Raw genomic sequence first — 22,701 nt, 5'->3', positions numbered from 1 at the left:
CTTCAGAATTATAATAAATGTGCGAGGTGTGTACTAAAAGTAGCGTAGTTCCAAAACGCGTCAGAACATTTAGTGACATTGAGAGGATTTAGATTTTAAGGCAAAATTGTGCCAAATTGCAAATTTCTAATCGTAATATTTTTTTCTGGTGTGTCGTTGAAGAGAAGCCTTTTAGATACTGGTGTAACATCATGGACTTTACTAGGGAAGAACGAGTTTCATGTTGTCATGAGTTTCATTACGTGCAACAAGTTTATATCTGCACGAGGTGAAAAGTCTGTGACAACCATGGCAACCAAAAAAATTATGTGGGGACAACACACATTCAGGTAATATTGTTCGGAAGTGGGCGCGTGAATTCACAGGGGACGGACAGGGATCAATGGATGATTTGCTAAAATTGGACTCCCAAGTTATATGCCAAGCCCTGAAAACATTGTGTGTTGAGATCCTGGTAATGGAAGACAGATTACGATATAAGATGTAGACTGTCATGGACTCGCCCTTCAGGAAAAGGGAACTTCAGCTTAACTTTCTACTAATGTAACTCTCAACTTGATTCAGAAATAAGTCCCTAAATCAAGTTTGGTTATATTAGTGTGAAGAATATCCCGATCTGAGGAGAAAAGCTTTGAAATTGTTAGTGACTTTTTCAACTATGTATTTACATGAAAAAACTTTCTCTACGGTCTGAATAATTGAGACTAGGGTTGCTATATTTTAAAATTATAAAAGCGTATGATTCTAAACCGCAATGATGTGAACTTGAGTATTACGAATATGACAATATGACCTGGGATATTTCGGACCACTTTTTTTTTCTCTTAGTGATTTCTTTATTAAGGGACACTTCCAATATACATTTCTAACGAAACTAAAGTAAAGCAAATTTAGTTTTTGCCTTTAATGTTTTATTAAGTTCAAAAAATGTGAATCTCGAATTGTAAAGGAAGTATTACAGTAAAATATCTGTAATTGTAAGGATATTTATAAGGCAAGTTTAAAAAAAATAAAAGCGATATATGGCAGATATTGTTCATACAGCTTTCTCTCTAAGAAACAGAAAATAATTTACATGATGTCATGAATAATTCAAGTATGTTTGTCACAACATCCACAAATGACTATTTATTCGTATAGAACCTCCAGTACATTACATTAAAAACATACGAACTATACAAGAAAAACCACTGTGCATTAGAGGAAATCTCGTATTAGCAAACGTCTCTGGGCATGCACACTGAGCAAATAGCTCACAGCCTGAGCCTGAGTGCGAGTCCAAATTTAACTCAATCGCGATTGAGATTAACACAGAGATGTAGCGGCTTACGTTGAATAACACTCTTAGATTTTTCTCCAATTTAAAAAAGCGGGTGTTTTTTCGTGATTGAGATGATTGGATGGGGAACGAATATAGGACCTGAAAATTGGGTCGTACCCTCTAAAATCGGATAATATGGCAACCCTGATTGAGACAAAACACAGACACCGACTGAACAATGATACCGTTTTACGTCTTGCGGATCCAACAGTCAACAGTCCGGTCAAGTTTCAATATTGGATCCAGGAATTGACACCATTTTGGCAAAATGAATCGTGGCGCTTTCTATTTTCCGGCCCTCAACATTTCTCCTTACCTTTAGGTGGCCTGTATCTAAAGCGTGAAAACTACACATTTTTTTAAATTGTAATGATGTAGAGTTAATGTGAAGATTTCCTCTCGGTGTTGCATTTTAATGTCCAATAGTATATATTCTGTGCTGGTTACTTACAAATAACCTAAGTAGAAAATATGTATTTTTCATTATCTTTTCTCTGGAAGTAAATGTAATAATAATAATAATAATAATAATAATAATAATAATAATAATAATAATAAGAAGAAGAAGAAGAAGAAGAAGAAGAAGAAATTAATACAAAATGAAAATTAAATTAAATATTACCACAACATACGTAATAGCAGTACTGCACACTAACAACCATACAAAGAATACATATTCGTATTAATTGAACTAAATAAATACCTGCATCAGTCTCTAGTTCCGCTTCAGATTCTTGTTCTATGTAGTCTTGAATTTTTCCTACAGACGCCAAGAGAATTTCTGCTTCCGAGAACATTCTGAAAGTCCATTGGCACAATATGGCTGTTAAAAGAACTGACGAAATTCCTAAACCTACATTGCCAACTGGAACACCTGTTAAGAAATTGGTTATTAATTCAGTGCAATTAGACCAAAAGAGGGCGAAACCCCATTAAAAAAAAAAATGTTGAAACCTTTTCTGAAGCGATTATGATACTCTATTCAGCAACTAATGAGTAAACCGATTCAAGTATGACACGAAATTGTGGATGAGCTTATGCGCAAACGAAGTGTTTTTGTGTACAATTAAACCCATGAGAGGTAAAAACCCTCGATCTGAACCGTTCCGGAGATATAGAGGGGTATGGGGAAAGCTAGTGATGTGATATTTTGTGGATTTTCGGCTATGTTGCGAGTGAATATGTTTGAAAATTGCATTTAAATATTAAGAAAGATGCACCAGAGCGACTAAAAGTGTTGTTGAATGTTGAGGTGAGTGGCGTAGCTTTTACCCGAGGTCAGAAAAAGAAGGGGCTATGAGAAATAACAAACGCCATTGATACGAAGAACAAAATTGTATGATATTACTTGCTATAATTTTTCATCCTATTTGACCTGATGATGTTTTTATTTGATTCAGCGTACCAAGAAACCTGTATATAAACATCTTAAACGCCTATTTTAGGCAACAATGCAACTCCTTTATTTTCGCATTCTCCCTCCAAAACATTCTTTCCCTAGAATTTGTATGGACTCTTCGGTTTTGTAACCCTCCTGTCTAAGACGACATATTACTAAAGTTTCGTGGATGAAGGAATTCTTGATTTTTAAAAGTCTCTTTTACTTGAACTACCGCTACATATTCAAAAATTCGCAAAATATCGGAGCACCAGCTTTTCCCTTATTACTCTATATCTCTGGAACGATTGAGATCGAGGGTTTTTCCCTCTAATGGGTTTGATTGTACACAAAAACACTTCGTTTGCGCATAAACTCATCCACAATTTCGTGTCACACTTGAACCGGTGTCCTCGTCAGAGAAAGTAAAAAAAAAAAAAAAAAAAAAAGAAAAGAAAAGAAAAAGAAAAAGAAAATCCCGCATCTGGTTTGATCACTATGGCCGCCATATTGGGTAGCCTATTTGCAACGCCAAAAGTTTTCGTGAAAACCATAGCATTTACTTTAACTGACTATAATACAGGTTGTAAACACAACAGACATATAAATTATACCTCGTTAAAAAGATATTTAATTAGTTGTTTTTATTGTATGGAAATTGAGAGAATTTTCACATTCCCGAAAGGGAGAAAGGGAAATTCCACAAAATTTCTTAGAACAGAAGTGAAAAACTGAATTTTTGAATCTTTATTACAACATTGTACACAGAAGAAACATGAAATATGCGGTAAATTATTGGCTACATTCTTCTTAGTAAAACAATAGATATATACAATATTAACATCTTCTAAACCTGGGATTTTAAAATCAAATTCATGTAATACATTAAATTTCCTCTTGACCTATATTGCAAAATTTTCATCTCTGCATTTTTCACACAATAAGAACAGGTAATTAAATATCTTTTTAACGAGATATATTTTATATCTCTGTTGTTTTCACAACCTATATTATAGTCAGTTAAAGTAAATGCTATTATTTTCACGAAAACTTTTGGCGTTGGAAATAGGCTACCCAATATGGCAGCCATAGGAACCAAACTAGACGCGGGATTTTTTTTTTTTTTTTTTGATTTTCTCTGAATTGCTGAATACAGTATCATTATCGTTTTAGAAAAGGTTCCAGCTTTGTTTTTCGAATGTTTAAGTTTAAGCCTAATTGCTCTGTGCTATATAAGAAATAACGAATAAATAGTTAAATAATATATGTTCTAACATAAAAGCTGCCCAATAATAATAAAAATTTGTTTGGGAAAAGAGCTATATTTAACTGTGTTTACCCTAATCAAATTACAAAGATAAACACATTCTGATGCAAAATTCAGTTGAACAGGTGAATCCTGCTTACCATAACCTGCTAGTTTGATCAGAAATGAATGAAAAGTATAATATAGTGCGATGACAATAATATAACAACTAATCTGTATAATGTAATATAATGTTCCTATTTGTGTACTTTTAGCCAATATTTCCAGTAGTTCCCACGATACTCTTCTTCGGACTAAGAGTTAAGACTGTTCTCCTTGCTCGTCTTCAGGTATTTATGTTGTAACAAACAGAGATGTGAAATGTATATATATTTCCAGCTATTCTTGATTTTAAATTCTTGTATGTGCAATATTACCATATTAAACACTGTTGACAATGTACAAATTCAACCCAATCCTATGTGTATATCTTAAGGAATATCTAATATAGTATTTACAATAATTTTTGTTTTTATTGCTATAGTTTGCAGTAATAGTATCCCATTCCTTCTCAAGGTTTCCTTTCTGTTGCCCAGAGGTTTTTCTTTCTTTATTTATTTTTTGTCCTAATATAATAAGCTTCAAACATGTTTCTTTCAATGTTATTGGTGGCCTGATCTAACATTTCTGCGTTTTGTACTGAGTAGTTTTTGATTTGAAGACGTGTTGGTAAAACTGTAACAGCTTCCTTATTCTCGCGTGACTCTCTAATGTGTCCCTTTTTTTTTCTAGTGCCAATATTTCTTTTAGTCATTTCAATATAGAAAGCATCACAAATGTAATAATCCCGATATAAACCTTTGGTTGGTATTGTCCATGAAATAATTTTTGTACTGACTTAAAATTTCTCCCACATTTCTGGAGGACTTAAAATTAACTACAAGATTGTGTCTTTTCGTTATTTTCTTGTTATGCAATATCCCTGGTTACAATGAAAATGAGACCCACGGGAAAGGGGGGTCCTGTTCACGATTATTTTCAGACCGATTTACCCACGTCTTAAAAATATAGTGGGCTTTTTTGTTTCCATGTTTCCATCATAACGGGACTTTAACCGTTAATCCGCTCTACGTTTGATGTTCTATTTAGTTCTTCATTCAAATCTTCCCGAAGTGTTACCAATCTGGGATCCTTAAACATATTAATCTGTATGTTAGCTTTTCTTTGCCACGTGTGTCTTGAATTTCTTTTTACAAATATATCACTTTTTTGTTTAAAGTTTCCTGTATTTTAGAATGAAATTTATTGAATTTTCTGTAAAAAGTAAGTCCAAGAAATTGTACCAGGTTTATTACATTTGTAATGTTTCCTCTATTGAAATAACCAAAAGGAATGTTGGCACTAGAAAAAGAAAGGTGCACATTAGAGAGTCACGCGAGAATAAAAAAGCTGTTACAGCCTTACCAACACTTCTTCACACTGCAAAATATTCAGTACCAAATATAGAAATGTTATATCGGGCCACAAATATCATTGAAAGAGACATGTTTGTTTGAAGCTTATTATATTAGAAAAAAATTACTTTTGAACACCGGAAAAAGGAAACCTTGAGAAGGATTAGGATGCGATTATTATAAACTACATCAATAAAAGCAAATTTTAAGATGTAAATACTTTGTTAGATATTCTTTATTATATACAAGATTGGGGGTTGAATTTGTACATTAATTATCAACAGTGTTTAATATGATAACATTGCACATACAAGGATTTAAACTTACATAATGTTGGAAAACATATATTTCACATCACTGTTACAACATAAATATATGAACTTGTGTATTTATGTTGTAAGTGTAAACTACGCTCCGAAGAAGTGTACTCGTGGGAAGTGCTAAAATATCGGCTAAAATTGAACAAATAGGAACATTATTCAGATTAGTTATTATAACGTGTTGCATACTCTTAATAACCAAATTGTGACAGTTTTCTCACTGTATACTTCAAAAATATGCTCGGTCATGATCATCTGTGTAACATTTATGACCGTGCAATTACATTTAATGTGGCTAAGGTTTTGGTTGTGCCTATGATTAGAAATGAACATAATTCCGTTGAGTTTGTGCGTACTAAATGTCGGAACAATCTTTCGGCTATCATTTCTTCAAGAAACCATAGAACATGAGCAGTTTGTTTTCAAAACATTGATCAATCTCAACATACAAACTTTAGTCAACGTAGCTCAAATCATTTTGGATTAATTTAGTCAGGAACGAGTGCAAATGTCTTCATACTGTTAACGTTAGGTGTATTGAACAGTTTATCTGCCACAATTCATTAGAATATGAGAGAAAATTATACAGGCCATTATCAATGTACAACGCTCGGAGTCAGTATGTCAAACTGTCGTTTCAAGACTGTGTATATCAAGAACACTTAATGTAGTACAAAATTTTCTCAATATACATTGCTCTAACCGTTTTTAGAAAATATCTATGGAAAAATAAACATAATCGAAAAATAAACATATTTAAGGTGCAGATATATATGTATTCGTAGTACGTTAAGTTGCATTTTGTTTAAGGTTACTTAATGCAATGAAAAGAATATAGTATGTTATGGAGATCTTCGTACAAAATTAAAATGACTGCTGTATTGCTACTATTTGCGATTGAGTGTGCATATTTGTGATAGAAACTTTCTATATGATAGATTTTCTCTAGCGTTTTTAGATGTTTTTTTAATTATCTATTCATACAAATTTTTTATGATTGCACTTGTGCATGATGAAGAAAGTTGTGCACTTTTTTCTTTTGTGTTGCGTTATAGTTATTAGTAATACTCGTAATATGTAATAATAGAGAACAGATTCACATATGATCCTACCAACTTCTATTTTTATAATTATTATTGAATGCTTCACTGTAATTTTGATCACGAGTGTTTCATAAATATTTCATATAAGTACTTAATAGACTGGCACTGTACCTCGATCCATGGCAAGGAAACTCCCAATTGTTACAAATACATGAATTGTGCACAAAAGATCAATTCCCAGGAGAAAGGCTTCGTTCACAGAAGCACACACACGAGAGGCTGAAGCGTTGATATTCTGAAATGAAGGAAAGAATCGTTTATTCAAATATGGAGAGAGATTACAATCATAGTATATATATATATATATATATATATATATATATATATATATATATATATATATATCCTTGATGTCTGGAAAAAATGTCTGATAAAATAAAGCTTAATTCCATAAAATTGAAATGATAAGTTTCAGGATCAACATCCTTTTTAGTGGGGAGGATATAAAGATACCCATCTAGTTACCAAGGTTAAAATAAAATATTGGACAATTTAAAATAGGTTTTTCTTCAAATATTAGGCGCACATTTAAGAAAACTGATCATGTTTGAACAGAGCTGTAAAGTGTGAAAATCTGAAAACTGATCAAGATTGAACAGAGCTGTAAAGTATGAAAATATAAGATTGTTCATCTCCAATTACATTAGTAATTTTCGTTACATTGTTATTGATATTAGCATGCCATTGGGAAGCTTTGTCAAAATTTATATTCTTTCGTTTGTGCCGTTTGACCAACAGGCAAGAAGATTGGTAAATAGGAATTAGATAATATATATTTTGGAAGTTCTAATCCGATAGAATGCGGAAAGAAGTGAATAGAAGAGGAAAGATATAGCAGAACGGAAAACGACATAATCTTTTAGTACCATAAGCCAAAAGCATAACACTGCTATATTACCCATTTGATAGACAGAATACGTAATTAATTTGGACGAATTTGGATGTTTTTCTTATGATTATTTGGATATAAAGCCATATGAGGTTCGTAGTTAATATAATAGCAATACTTCATTTGTATTAGTGAATTTTAAAAATTACGTTCCGAAAGGATCAGAGAAAGAGTGAGGAGGCTTGAATTTCTAAATACTAAGTCACGAAAGGTTGAAATTTACAGCTTTAAATTTAAATAGATTTTTTTAAAAAAAATATTCAGTTACATGAATCGTGGAAATGCAATGTGCAAGATGGAGAGAGAGGAGCAATTTCTTACTATGTCCTTGAACAGAGTGGCAACTTTGGAATGAAAGGAACTTCGGAACCATACTTCACTCGTTTCCTATTGTGTAACAATACTTCATAACGGAAGCAGGATTGCTCATGGAACTCTCATCATTGAACTTCCTGAGCGAGTAAAATGTCTAAAATCTTCCTTTTCTAAAGTTACCGATATTTACTGGATAGAAAATAGTTTTGAAAATTGCTAAAGATAAATTTTCTTTGTGCTCTGTTTATTTATTACATGAAAATGTAAAGCCTGATGCTTCTAAATGGCTAGCATTTATATGAAAACCATTCAACATCGAAATTCTAATAGAAATGTATCATTCCTCTGTGAAGTCGAAACTGGAATAAGCTTTGGAACCTGGAATCCATCTCATGAGCGATATAGACAGCAGCTAGAAGAAATCCAATCAAAATTTGTTAAATATCTGATAGGCAAGATAACATAAAATTATTCTAATTCGATTGTGTGCCTGCTAGATCGATACCATACTGCCATATTCTGTTACTTAAAACTCATGCTTAATTCTTCGGCCTTCACTATTATGAAAAGATGCTGGATCAATATATTACTGCAGAAAATCCCTTCTACAACAAAATGTATCGATTGTTTTATTAAGTGATACTTAACGTTCCTTTTCATAACCAAGGCTTGTGAAACTACGTACAGTGGTATTCCAGGAAAGAAAACTATATAAACATATTTCATGAGTATTTTCAAGAAGTGTAATATGTTGTAAATAATTTAACTCATGCTATGAATTCATGAGTTTATTTGATCAACTTATAGCACGACTCTCGGGAATGTATAATGTCACATGTAATCTTTTCCTTTGCTAGAAAAGATAATAATGTATGCTTGCATGTTCTGACAGTTTAAATACGGCAATTAATTTTTTTATTTTTAATTTTTCTCTTACCTGGTAAGACTCAAACAGTTTCAAAATGGCTTCCTGAGAACCTAAAGTCCGTACAGTCGTCAACCCTTGAAGTGTTGAACTCACATGCGAAACAATTCTGCATCTAGCTATACAAAAGAAGAATCAGTTAATGAGAGCTATTATATTCATGACGCCAAACATTTAGTTCAACTATTCTATTTAAGAAAGATATCTCACTTCATTAACTGCGATTTGTATTCTACTTCATTTATATCCAAATTATATTTTGATAAGCATAATGAATAAGAATTATATTTCAATATAGTTTCAAATTTCAATCAAAATTTTTTTACATCAGATCACACATGATTATGTATCCTGAAATCAAAAGGAAAATACTCCTCTAATAGAATATTTATCAACTTGCCGTCATTGAAATTATTTTTATGTCACATTAGTTCTAAGTTTGTTAACATGATACTTGTATACGTTACATAAAATTTTCAGTTTAAAGTTATATGTTCTTAGTAGTGAATCCTACAAAATGAACATGAAAAAGCAATTTGGCTTCATTTTCCAGGTATACTTGTAAATCTTTTATATCATCTGTTAATCTGTGAGCACAAAAAGATTGAAAGCTATTGGTCCACAATACTGATGTTAAAAAAATGAAGTTAGACAAATTATAAGAAGCTAATAAAATCCTTATCTTATAGTTGTTTCAGAATAATAGTATATTCACAACGAATTTGGGTAGGTAAGGATGCTACTTTCTATAGTTTTCTAGTTGCGAGATTTTGAAACTAATTTCAAACATTAGCAGTAGTATTACAATTGTATAATGTGCTATCTATATTTGTTTTTTCTTTTCTTTCTTTTTTTTTTTACTTATTTTAATGACAATCTTTCGTTATGAAATTATTAACAAGGAGTTTATTCTTGTACAATGTAACATACCCTTACATGTCGGCAGATATATACAGGGTGTTAATGAATTATACCGGCAAACTGTAAAAGGTGATTCCTCACATCAAAATAAGAGAAAAAGTTTATATGGACCTATGGCAAAAAGCGCATAGTTTCAGAGCTAGGGCTGTCCAAAGTCGCGAAAATGATAAGTTCCAATAGGCCCTATTTCGAATTCCAGAAACTGTGGATGGTGGTTCTTATCAGCGTAAAGGAAGCCACGCATACACAATCCAAAAGTGCATATTTCATCAATTGTCAATAATTGTAGAGGATATTCCCTACAGGATGTAATTGTCAGATATGCTCTTAATAGAGTTTTCAGATATACCCTGATTTCAACGACGGTTCAAAGTATTCAGGAGGTAAGCCTTGACAACAATGGACATCCAATGCTTCGGAGGGAAGGCGGAAGTGTTAGGAACTGGCAACTCCATGGTTTTTTTTTTCTGTACGGAATAACGTTTGATGATATGTGTTTCGTCGCGGTATATTTCACGTTTTCTTCATTTATAAGCGTGAAAAAAAACATCGCAACATGTGCTTTCCCGAGTGCAAGAGACCGCGCTGCTGACGATCCTTAAGACTTTCGACGTCACGCCAAAAGATTCTGTGTTCACTCCTATCAAGGCTTACCATTTGCTTACTTTGTACCAATCATAAAGTCAAAGCGTATCTCAAAATTCGGTTGATAGCATGTCTGAGAATTTCACCCTGCACGGAATACTCTGTACACCCATTGAACATTAATGAAATATGCATTTTTGTATTGCGTATGCGTGACTTCCTTTACGCTGATAAAGACCACCATCCACAATCTCTCGAATTCAAAATAGGGCCTCTTGAAATTTGGCTTTTTCGCGATTTTGGACAGCCCTAGCTCTGAAACTATGCACTTTTCGTCATAGGTCCATATGAACTTTTTCTCTTATTTTGATGTGGGGAATCACCTCAAAAAAAGTGATACTTTGAATTGTCTGAAGTAATGATAAAGTTAACATTTAGCAAACTAAGGTAACGTAACTATTGAGATATGCATCCTTTATTTTTTTGAACTTGAATATTTTTCCTGGATGAAAAAGTAATGTAGGAACGCATAACTCTATGCCTTCCATAAACTGATCTTATCTTCACCAGATTGGCACATGGGTAGATCTTAGCTGTTCATTACACACATAAAATATTATTTTGTAGACCCTTTTGGTTTCGAAGTTATGAAGGTTGAAATTTCGGTTTTGGACTATTTCTTCTTTTTTCTCCTTCTTTCTTTTTCTTCAGGGACAGTGGTCAGTTCCACAGAACTGCCAATTCTTCATCTGAATCACGAACAGGTTATAGAAATTCTCAGAACAAAAAATTTCGCTGCTGCTCAACCTGATTGAAGTCAACATACACAACTTTTCCAAATACAACTGAATTAGAGCTATCTCAAACACTATATTAAACCAACTTTCTTCAAAAGTCTCTCTGTTCATTCTGGTTACTGTCCTTAATCACCCAATCCATGTTAGGCTATATAATTCAAAGTTCAATTTGTTTAGATAAAAATACATTAAACGATGGACAACTTTTTGAGATATTATTATAACTTACTGGACATTTTCATCGATAGTTCTTATTTTATGACACTTTTTTCTTCAACAAAACTATATTCACAAACAGGTCTTGCTCAATGTAGAAATAAATAAATAAAGCTACGCACACACTTCAAATTACAAATAGTTAGAATAATTACTTTGGTATAGTATTCTTTTAAATAGTTATATAACTATTTCCACGATAATTTTAGATTCATCACTTTACATTTAGATAATGGAAAGAAATTATATAACAGACATGACATTACTATTGTACACATATTGCATTAAAGTTCTTTATTCCTTAGTACATATCTAAAAAGAGAAATGGTACCGGTTATTGTAACCTCTCCTTTGGAAAACACTTCATGAAAAATATTGTTGATAAGTGATGTATTATTTTCATTATTACTATTTTATTTCACTATCCTCTTTTAAAATAAAATAAACTATGTTCTCATAGTTATGGGTATCGGACTAATTATTGGGGTTAGTGAGACTTGCTAACAGAACAAAATCTATGATAAAGTTTCCATGCAGAAGATGCTGTAAAAGTACTTGGCAATCTGATTAGCTCTTTGGGAATCAAGTATTATTCACAACCAACAATGGGGTTGATTGAGGGGTCACAATGTGCGGGATGAAAATTGCACAACTTCTTACCGCCACATGTAATTTATGAATTCCTTCTTTATAGTCTATAGCTCCAATATAGAGCCATAGAGTTGGTCTGGCTATGACGTTATACGGAAATGCTCCTGCAAGTTATATAGTCAAACTCTCATGCACATCAGATTGAAAGAAAAAACGTTAAAATATTTTTTCTGATGGCAGAACTGTAATTTTTTATAAAAAATAACAAGTAAATTTTAATAAATTGTTTGGTAATAGGGACAGTGTTTGTCAAAGATAATACTTATCTAGCTATTTGACTCAAATTCATGTGATGCAGCATAAATAAAATTCTTGTTTTCTTCTTCGTTTGTTAATTCCTGGGATCCCTCAGACTTCTACACAAGGTATCTAGATCGTAATTGTGAATTGATCCATGTGCAGGCTAACGCAGAAGGCTGTTCGGTTTATATCGGACAGATTTTGAAGGGAATTCAGTCTTGCCGTCACTGCCGATGGCATTCTATTGGACCTAAGTATTGTGGACTATCACCCGACGTCAAAGCTTCGTTGGAGAAAACTCCGGCGAAGTACTAGCAACGGAATTCGGTCTCATTCCTGCAAGCGTTTCAGAGACCAGAGAAGTTACGCAGACGCCGATGTTAGATACATGTTATCAACAATCGAAAGCCGCGAAAACTCATTGGATTGGGATCGGAGATCTTCATGGGCATGTCTTAAAAATCAATGACTCGAATTCCTAATTCCAGATTTGTTTCTTATTAAAATCACAGATATATTCTGACAGCATGACTTTAAGCTTTGTCCATTTGGATTCCCACTTGATTGGCATTCATCCTGTACATTTGTGGGATGTCGCTGCCACGGTATATCAGCGTCCCAATCTAACTATCAGTAATTAGATAAATGCATGTTTCATCCATTGTGCAGACTGTCTGCCATTTGAACACATCCAGTGCTTCTCATACATCTCGTTCTACAATGTGACGCGCGAGCATTGGACTACCCAGGCCTTACAGGTGCAATTCATCCGAGGCTGTTTAGAAATGGCTGTGTTCATAGTTGAAGGTGCCAAATTGACTTCCTGACCCATCACACTTTGAGTCAGTGGGGGTCGCGGTGGCTCAGTGGTAGAGCGTTCACCTCTGGTGCTTGGGGTCCCGGGTTCAAACCCTGCTCCCGCCAAGTGAAGTTTGTGATGGACAAACACCGTGTGCGTGGGTTTTCTCGGGGTTCTCCCGTTTCCTCCCACTTTCTTCATTCCACCATTTCACTCATCTCTCATCATCACCGTCTCCTTTAGCCTAACCGGCATAAGCGTGGGACGTAAAACTGAAAGATTTCATTTTCATTTCATTTCACTTTGAGTCAGTGGATTTTCCTGATATGCCAATCGTCGGATGCCTGCAGCACTGCTAGTATCACTTTCCTTGAAACTCTATTCCTTGTTCGTCTATTTTGTTAAGAACTCCTGGTTTATGTAGTGGTTCACAATAGCTTCCATAGTGATCTGCCTTCGAGTGAACCCTTTTTTTTTTGACACTGTTTCACTATATTTATGTAGGAAAACGTGCAAGGAAGATCATGACATATCTTTCACAGTAACGGTTAAGTTTAGGCACCATTTGGCCACGCTCATGGATGACACACACCTACAACTTTAGATACCTTACTACTCATAACAGCAGACATGTTGTTCTAGTGTAATTCTTCAGATACTGGTGGAGTTCTTAATTGGGTTCGATATAAACCGAACAACATTCTGTATGTGTGTGTGGGTTAACTTCTCAACATCTATTCTTTATCATGCTACAATTACTAGATTATAGCACAGTGACAGATTATAGCACAGTTTAATATTGCACAAAGATTTACAATAGATTGTTCGTAACACTACATGCCATCACTATTCACAAAGCGGTAACATGTCGCAGGAAAGTTCAGAATCATCTTGATGCAACTGTTAGATGTAAGGAATCTAAATATTATGATATTGAATTGTTTCTTCTCTTCAACACAAAAGTGCATTTTGGCAATACAGATGTTGAAAGTTACCGCTATATACTTTCTCAGCACGGAAACGGCTATTTTTTGTACGGCAGTGCTCAAGAAAGCTGGTACAGACAGTTCCCGGTAAATGCTACATACGTAAATTTATACTTGCGTAAGAAATTTCCGATATCAGTAAAATTTACGAACGATATTTAATCTGAAGTAAGAAGTAGAATAATTACTTTTGTAAATTCTTATTTGACCTAATGAATGAGGCATGAACTAATCAGGTAGTTAACTTTTGTCAAATTATCATTCATTAGTTAAGTAAGAATACAAGATTCTGTAATCTATTTCAATGTAATTAAGATTTGCATTGAAGTATTTTAAACAGTATTCCTTCTATTTTTTGTACTTCATTCGTGTATATGAAAATCTCGGGCTACAGTAAAAATTTTACTTACTAAAAGAGCCCTGGAACGATCTATTTATGCATGTCGAGGACCATCTGAGCATAGTCGATATTAGAAATGTACACAACGACGTAGTGCAATATGTAGTGTTATTATATGAAGTAGCTCTCCGCATATCATTGCTTCATGAATAAACAGCAACTGCCTAGAAAAACAGCGGGAAGATGTTTTTGTTTGAATACGTTCCGCTCAAAACTGGATAAGTCACTCTCAATCTCTTGACACCTTAAACTCGCTTTTGTCTAGTTTCAAACCTTGAATTTAGTAAGTTTTTGATTTGTACATACTTATGTCATCTGCTAGAACAGTGATAAGGAAACCAAGCCCGCCAGATGCGGACTCCTGAAAGGTCTATCACACCCGCGACATAAATTTAACTGATGAATTTTCAATTCTGATAATCAGTGCATTCCACTGTAGTTTTTTAAAACATTTTTTCTTTGTGCTCCTCCCCGTCCCCAAAAATAGATTTGACCAACTTTGTACTAGGAGGGCAACCAATATATCTTTCTTTATCTACTTTTATTTTGTTATATTTATCAAGAATTTAAATGTCAGTACTTGTATACTACAGTGATGTACAAAACTTAAGAACGAGATGAATAAAGTAAAATAAAATATTGTACTCGATGAGAATGAATGAATGTCCAGAAACATGTTGCTAGGCACCATCCACATGTGCACACAGAGCAATACGTTGCATCACGTGATGTCAGCGTAGCCGTAAAGCCAAATAGGTCTGCCCTCAACACGAAACAGTTAAATGAAAGGGATGCGACAGTGTGTATCAATCAGAGAGTTGTTAAGGGGTATTGTGGTGGTGTTATCACATCACCCGAAAACAACATTTGCATGACTTTGCACGGGGAAAAATCATCGGGAAACTGAAAGAAAGACGAATTGTGACGAGTGTAGCACAGAAGTGTGGCATTGCCCACTGCATTGTTTCAGGTACATGAGGAGAATTCCGAATCACAGAAAATGCTGTGCGAAGGAGATGTTGTGGTTGACCACGGTCAACTACATAAAACGGACGACCGCTACATTGTGAAACAGGCAAGAAGGGACCGACGTCGAACATCGGATGCAATTTCAGATACATTTAATAGGACTGCAAGATGCGCGATCTCATGCTCCACAGTGGTACACCGACCGTATGGGGAGTGGCCTCTTTGCTCGACGGCCATTATGTTGTATTTCGTTCACATCCACACTAGCCCATTTTTCTCAGATAGTGGACGAGATAGATACAGTAATAACGAGATTGTTAAACATTTATCTCTTTCCTATAACATTGTGTCTGACACGTTCTTCTTCATTAGATGAGTTTCTATTGCTCTTGGTATTTATTGGGCTGTTAAGTTTGGTCTTGGCAGTCAAGATTTCTTGACAAATTGACTGCATGATAACCCACAACATGGAGAAGACTTCCTGTCAATTGTTTTACTTCTGATGTTGGAAGCTCTTTCAAACTTTGGTACTGAAACGTTTGGAGCATGATAGGCGCTCTTGTTTTAAAACTTTTCATTTCAAGACACCTAATGTAATCATTGTTTCTGCCCTTTTTGACCCATGGTCATAAAGAGGATAAGGAGATTATGTGTACGATTCTAGTTTGTGACGACCATTTGAATCAAACTTAGGAGTTATCTGATCTAGATCTTTATCATCATCATTTTGTAGTATTCTTACGTCAAAGTAGCTAAAGTTTCGAGCCACTAGTAGTCATGGCTGTAGGATACATGGTATATTGTATCCGCAATACCTATGCCAATCAATAGAATCTCGTATACTCGAATTCTAACACCCTCAGAAATTTCTTCTTGATTGTCATTGCAAATATCCAGTGTATTACGACAAAGATGTCATATTAAAGAATAAAATAAATTGTTCGTGGCGAATACATAATCAGTAAATAACATCAGCTTTCACTTGCTGCCGTGTCATCATGATCCTTTGTTATTATCCGACAGATAACACCATATTCTACGGTTACCGCTTTATAATCCTTATTGTCTCTTTGTTCCTTCATACTATTTCCACGATTTTAAATTATTTTGTGTAAATTTCTTTTTCAAATTTTAAGTTTTCTTGCCCTGTGTAGTTCCATGTTCGTATTATTTTTGCGCTTTCTCTTTACTCGCCACTTATTGTTTCCACTTGGTCAGATTGCTTACTAACTCTCCTCCAGGATCTCCTCCGAATAGTTTGCCTTGCCAAGCTATTTTGTACTTTCTCAATGATACTTTTGCTTTTGAAAAAGGCGAAACTAATATTTGAGTAGCAGGTTGCTTTCCAATTGACAGTGGTGTATACCTGTTTATCTAGTGGTGTCTGATGGTAAGAGTCTGACCGTCTGAAACACAGTACAAAAATGTTTCGATTTCAGTACAATAACAATTCTATTACTCAGCCATCTTGGGTAGAAATACTGTTCTAAGACGGGAATTATGGAAAACTAATTATTAAGTATGAAGGTTTTGTATATATTGGTATGGTAACTTGTTAGTTTGTATCCGAACTTTCTAATTCCGTTATAAATATATTCAGTTAGTGTTTCAGAATATTGTGATGTAATATGTCACAAGATGTACTAAATGTTCTACATCCAAGTGCATACGTATAAAATATTTTATTTGATAGCTTCTGATTAAAATTTGTTTCACGATTTTCTTATAAACTTTCAGTTTGTAGTTGATAGATACAACTCCCAATGAGTGGTGTCTGATACTTACGATCTATTATGTTTTCTTGACAATGATTTTAGTAGCCCATCAACAAGTAGTTATTGTTCAAAGTAAATATTTTTTGATCATTCTATGAACAATATTGATCATTTTCATCCATTGTGCTTTTTAAGTGATAGTAGCATAGTATCTTAATCAGTAGATTTAAGTCGAATCTGTTACCAAATTTAAGTCCTTGCTTGAAAATATTTTTAATTCAAGATGAGACGCTTAACAATTTCAGCTGCTCACTTTTACCTAAACAATTGCTCCTACCAAAGAAAGAAACAATCCGAAATACTCAAATTTTGTAAGAGACGAATCTCATGTTTCTATTTTCTCTAAGCGTAATGGTTGTTAACTTAAAAAATGTTAATCGAGTAACCTGCAGCGATGTCACTCTAATCAAGAGGCTTGCACATATAACACACAATAATTCAATATTTTTCTAATTTTTATTTTGTTGTTTAAAAGATTAATAATTAAGTGACATTGATAGTAGTAATGAATTTATTTTCTCATTTTATTTGATGTAATGATCAAACATCAAGTGAAAGGAGAAAAAATCTTCACAACCATAGTTGCCAACTTCAACAGGAAGATTGTAGTCTGAATTACAAACGAATACATTATAATCATTGTCGTGCTTTTTGCCGAATAGTCATAATGTTCGAATTTATTCCATTGTATATAAGTTATCACAATAAAGCTGCTATTATTATTATTACCTAGGTATTATGTGAGGTATATTTATTCATTTATGTGTTCACTTTGTAGCTAATATTAAATGAGGATTTAGTCTAGATATGTACTTGTTTATACATTGCCTTATACATAGAGATGCAAGGGCTCGGAAAAAACGGCTTTTTTGGAAAAAAAACTAGGTTTTTTCTGCTTTGCTTTTTTGCTTCGGAAATTTTGGGCTTTTTTCAAAATTCTGCTTTAAATTGATAAAGCAGACTTTGTTTCGCTTCTCTATAACACAAAAAGTCATTTAATTAGTGGTTGATGTCGATAATAATATAAAACCTCGAAAATAAACCATGAATTTCGAAAAGATATTTCAAACAATTTTTCTTCAACATATTTACATTATGAATTCCACAGGATTAACCAATGTATATAATAAGAACTTTTTAACCTCCTATATACAAAAGTAAGCAGTGTTGGCAAGAACCATTGTTGTTTTTGAAAATGCCAAAAACCCGTTTTTTGGGGGATGTATAAACCAGGCTTTTTTGGTTTAATCCAGGCTTTTTTAATTTAGATTTCTTGCTTTATGTATTTATATTACATATCGACAGAAATAAGTTTGTTTCGCCTTGGTGTTATTATGCAACAGTGGGGTTATGCCGGAAGAACTCCCATAAGCTTAAAGAAGTCCGGTCAGTAAATTTCTTAAATTGAGAATCTCCCGCCCTAGCCATCGGGAAAATCCCGGCATTACTTGAAATCTAAGACAATAACGGGAAAATCCTATTATTGCTTCACATGTAAAATTTAAAAGTCAACGTATCATAATCAGTACGCTAAAACTGAGGTATTAAATTACAAATTTAGTACGTAGATATCATTGAAAGTCCAATCCAAGCTAATGTTGGAAGCTACGTAGGTAATCGATAAATTTTGCCAATTTCTATCAATATATTTAAGCAATCTTGACTTCTTTATAAAACAACAGGCATTTAGGCATGCAGAAATATACAATTTGGTTTCGTTTCGCATGTTTAGGCTTAACATCCTTACGAAATACCGAGATTATCAAGGAGAAGACTTTCGCTTAAACTGACATCCGAACCGCTACTTGGTTTACGCATGAAAGAAGGGTTGTGGTTCGACCGAGAATTGAACATGGGACACCTTGATTAAAAGGTGAAAGGGAAATAAAACTATTGCAGGTGGTTTGATATCTGGAAACGTCATCATGAAGTTCACACGATTCGCATTTTTCATTCTTTTTATTTTTTTTGGTTTAAACCAGTTATTAAAAAAAAAGTTGGTGTAAACCAGCCAACCCTAAAAGTAACACTTTTTTTAAAAAAAAATACACAAATAACTAGCAAAATAGTATGTAGTATTTTTACTTCAAAATATTCCATACCCTCTTTTTGAAACAAGATAAAACATAAGAGAAATACTTAGATTTATATGATACACTTAAAGGCTGCACATCTAGAGCTTTTGGTTCTGTATATTCTTGAAATTCTACAGTTAAGTTTTATACAGTGTATAACCACCATCACGGTTTACCCAATCCTCAAGTTTTCTGAATTTTTAACAAGAGGGATTCAACATATCATTACGGAACTCCCCCCCACCCCGAAAAAAGAAGACTACGGAATATATTTAAGTTAAGCTAAATACAAATGCACAACAAACATGACTGAGTGGTTAGTTTTTGCGCTTCTATCGGTAAGTCCGGGATTCAACCAGCATTCGACCATTCTGACAAAGATTTTCTTCATTCCATCTCTGAATGTAGAAATAGTGCGTGTACTGTGAGTTGGCCGACTTCCTTTCTTATTGTTTTTAAATCGTTATTATTACTAATTACCAGCTGTGACGGTTTTGCGAGGGTTACGGGGGCGGTCTTTCGGACTGAAGCCCGTTCCCCAAAGTTACGGAATGTCTGCAACAAACGAAATATCTATTAGTTATGCCTTTACTCATAAACTTTAAGCTCCCGTCAAATAAAAATTACGAATGTTTAGAAAAACTAAACCTTAGTAAGAAAAACCCTTCCCAAAATACTTTTCTAAATCCGCCACTGATTCTCAGTATAAAATGATTTTTAAGGTTGTATCCGGAAGATTATTGCTAAACATAAACGAAACGAAATATTAGTTATGGCTGTACTCATAAACTTCAAGCACCTCCCAAATAAAATGAGGACTTTTTAGGAAACGAAACAATCAGAAAAAAACCCTCCTAAAGTACTTTTCTAAATCCGCTACTGATTATTTGTATAAATTGGTATTCAAGGTTGTGTTCGGAAAATTATTGCTAAATCACTTCACAGCTACAGTATAACAGAAATGTGGAAGTACGGCTTGACGGATATATTGAAAAATGTACGCTTTGACGGATAAATAGAAAAACGGGCAAGTTTAACTTTTGCGCTAGAAGCTAGAGTACTAAAAGCTCTTAGAAATGAAACACGGATGACAAACTATAATGATCTAGAGAAGAAAAAAAATGTCGATAACTCAAACGTTGAATAGCCTCAAAAATTGTTCAATTCCCGATTTGAATACCAAAAAATTTGATTTTTGAATCTGGGTTGATTCAGAGTAACTGGTCCATCTAGTAACTCGATCAATTTAAACGGTAATATGGTCCGATTCAGACGATATTAATAAATTGACATAGATATGTTAACACTAAGTTCACCCCCTTTCGTAGGCCTACCTGAGTACGTGTTAACAGACAAAAAATGAATTTAACTACTCATAATGAATATACAACTTTCCTGCAAACCTAACATTATTTCGGAGTCCAGCTTCTCTTCAATTATTGTTCTTTATCCATTTTTACACCGTTGCTTAATAAGATGGCCTCCAATAGTAACATAATCTTACCATGACTTTATGGATTGTTTTTAGTTTGTAATTATGAATTGGCAAGTACCCAGTATGTCGGGGCCGCGGTGGCTCAGTGGTAGAGCGTTCACCTCTGGTGCATGGGATCCTGGGTTCAAACTCTGCTCCCGCTAAGTGAACTTTGTGGTCGAGAAACACCGTGTGCGTGGGTTTTCTCGGAGTTCTCCCGTTTCCTTCCACTTTCTTCATTCTACTATTTCATTCAATACACATCATCGTCTACATTAGCCTAGCCGGCATAATCGTGGGACGTAAAATTTCATTTCATTTTTTCCTCTATATGTTTTCCTAATTCGAATTTTGTATAGGTTTTAACCAAATTATTAATTTTCCGTATATTTTTCAAGTTTTCTGGGTACCACCACACACTTATTTACTTGCTTACCTTCGCACTTCACCGGACATCATAGCGCCCCTCGGGAATCTATTAGCATGTATTTTAATATACATTCGTTTTAACATTAATTTTCGTATTATTTCATTTTCTAAGTTCTTCCCTCATAATTACAAAACTAGACTTTACAAAATCATTAATTTTAGATAACAAAATTCTGTTCACTTAACGGATTATTTTCACTTTCTAAAAACGACAGGTTTTCTTCACACAAGGGTTCACGATATTCATGTTATAAATGTACTAATACTATTTTTGGATACGAAATGTCTAATACTATTGTTTCTAATTTATCGGATTTCAATATTAATTGCTTATTTTAGTGTCTAGTATTGCATTAAATTTAATAAAGAAAGGGGATCCAAGTAATAAATTGGTCTTCATATCCTTTACGACGAAAACAGAGATATTAAATAAATTTTCTTGAATGTTTAAAATCAATTCTATTGACCTTTTAACTACAAAATTTTCTCTACCCGCAAATACACCTAATTACATTTTCGATACCGGTTTCAGTTTAGCCGAAGGATATGAATTCTGTAAAGCTAACCATATATTACAGTTTATAATATTTAATTCAGTCCCGTGTCTAAAATACAACTCAAGTGCATCCCCCCTATATCGCATTTGACAATTGGTGATTGAAAAACTTCCATATTTACTTTATTTTCGTTACCACTATCTTTCAATAGGAAACACCTAATTAACTTTAAAGGTTCTGATTCAGATTTCATATCTTTTGTATCTAAATTGTTTTCTTGTAAGTTCCAGCAAGCAGACTCCATTCTCCCCTAAGTGCGGCTGCTTAGTATGTTGTCCGACCTAATTACATTTCCAGGCGACGAGCAATGTGCACTTCCAGAATTCACTCCTGCCGCAGGATATGGAGGATTTAATGTAGAAGTTACTGAGGTAATTACAGGAACTGGCAAAGTTACCATCGGATACTGACTGAAAGGTGGTTTAAACCCATAGATATTGGGAGGAGGTAAGTATGGTGGAGGAATCGTACTGTAATCCGCTACAGGTACGGGAGTCGATCCACCACGAGCACCAGGATTTCGATTTTGACAAGCAGTATTGAATGTAGTATTCGAGTTTCAATTTCTACGATTTGACATAGTATTATAATTTCTATTTGGTCCAAAATTTCTGTTATTACTATAATTAAAACTATCTCTTCCATACCTTCTATTTACTACCATGAGTTCTATCTGTACTACATTATCCGTTTTCACTTTCTTCACTCGCTCAATACCAGTTTGCCTAATTGTGGGTTTTTCGTCAAGGATTTTAAATAGTTGAAATTTTGCTTTCCCAAATTCGAAGGGTGATCTTGCATATCTTCTAATCTTAAAGTCAACTTTTGGACAGTATTAACACTTCCTACTTTAAATATTTTGGCCTCCTTTGCGCG

At 33.9% G+C, this 22,701-nt stretch overlaps 1 protein-coding gene across 1 annotated transcript in view; it reads right to left on the bottom strand.

The window, feature by feature from the left end:
- Positions 1 to 22,701, bottom strand: part of LOC145693403 (ATP-binding cassette sub-family C member 4-like) — a 242,808-nt gene that overhangs the window by 51,277 nt on the left and 168,830 nt on the right. Inside the window, exons 18-20 of the mRNA XM_081769370.1 lie at positions 8,964 to 9,070; positions 6,934 to 7,057; positions 2,025 to 2,195 (exon numbers count right to left, since the gene is read on the bottom strand). Of these exons, the coding sequence (XP_081625496.1) occupies positions 2,025 to 2,195; positions 6,934 to 7,057; positions 8,964 to 9,070 (402 nt within the window). The remainder of the gene's footprint in view (positions 1 to 2,024; positions 2,196 to 6,933; positions 7,058 to 8,963; positions 9,071 to 22,701) is intronic.

This window comes from Thermobia domestica, chromosome 8 (assembly GCF_964235325.1).
Source record: "Thermobia domestica chromosome 8, izTheDome1.hap1.1, whole genome shotgun sequence".
NCBI lineage: Eukaryota > Metazoa > Arthropoda > Insecta > Zygentoma > Lepismatidae > Thermobia > Thermobia domestica.
The sequence above is the reverse complement of the archived record's forward strand: the minus strand, read 5'-3'. Positions and strand labels throughout refer to the sequence as shown.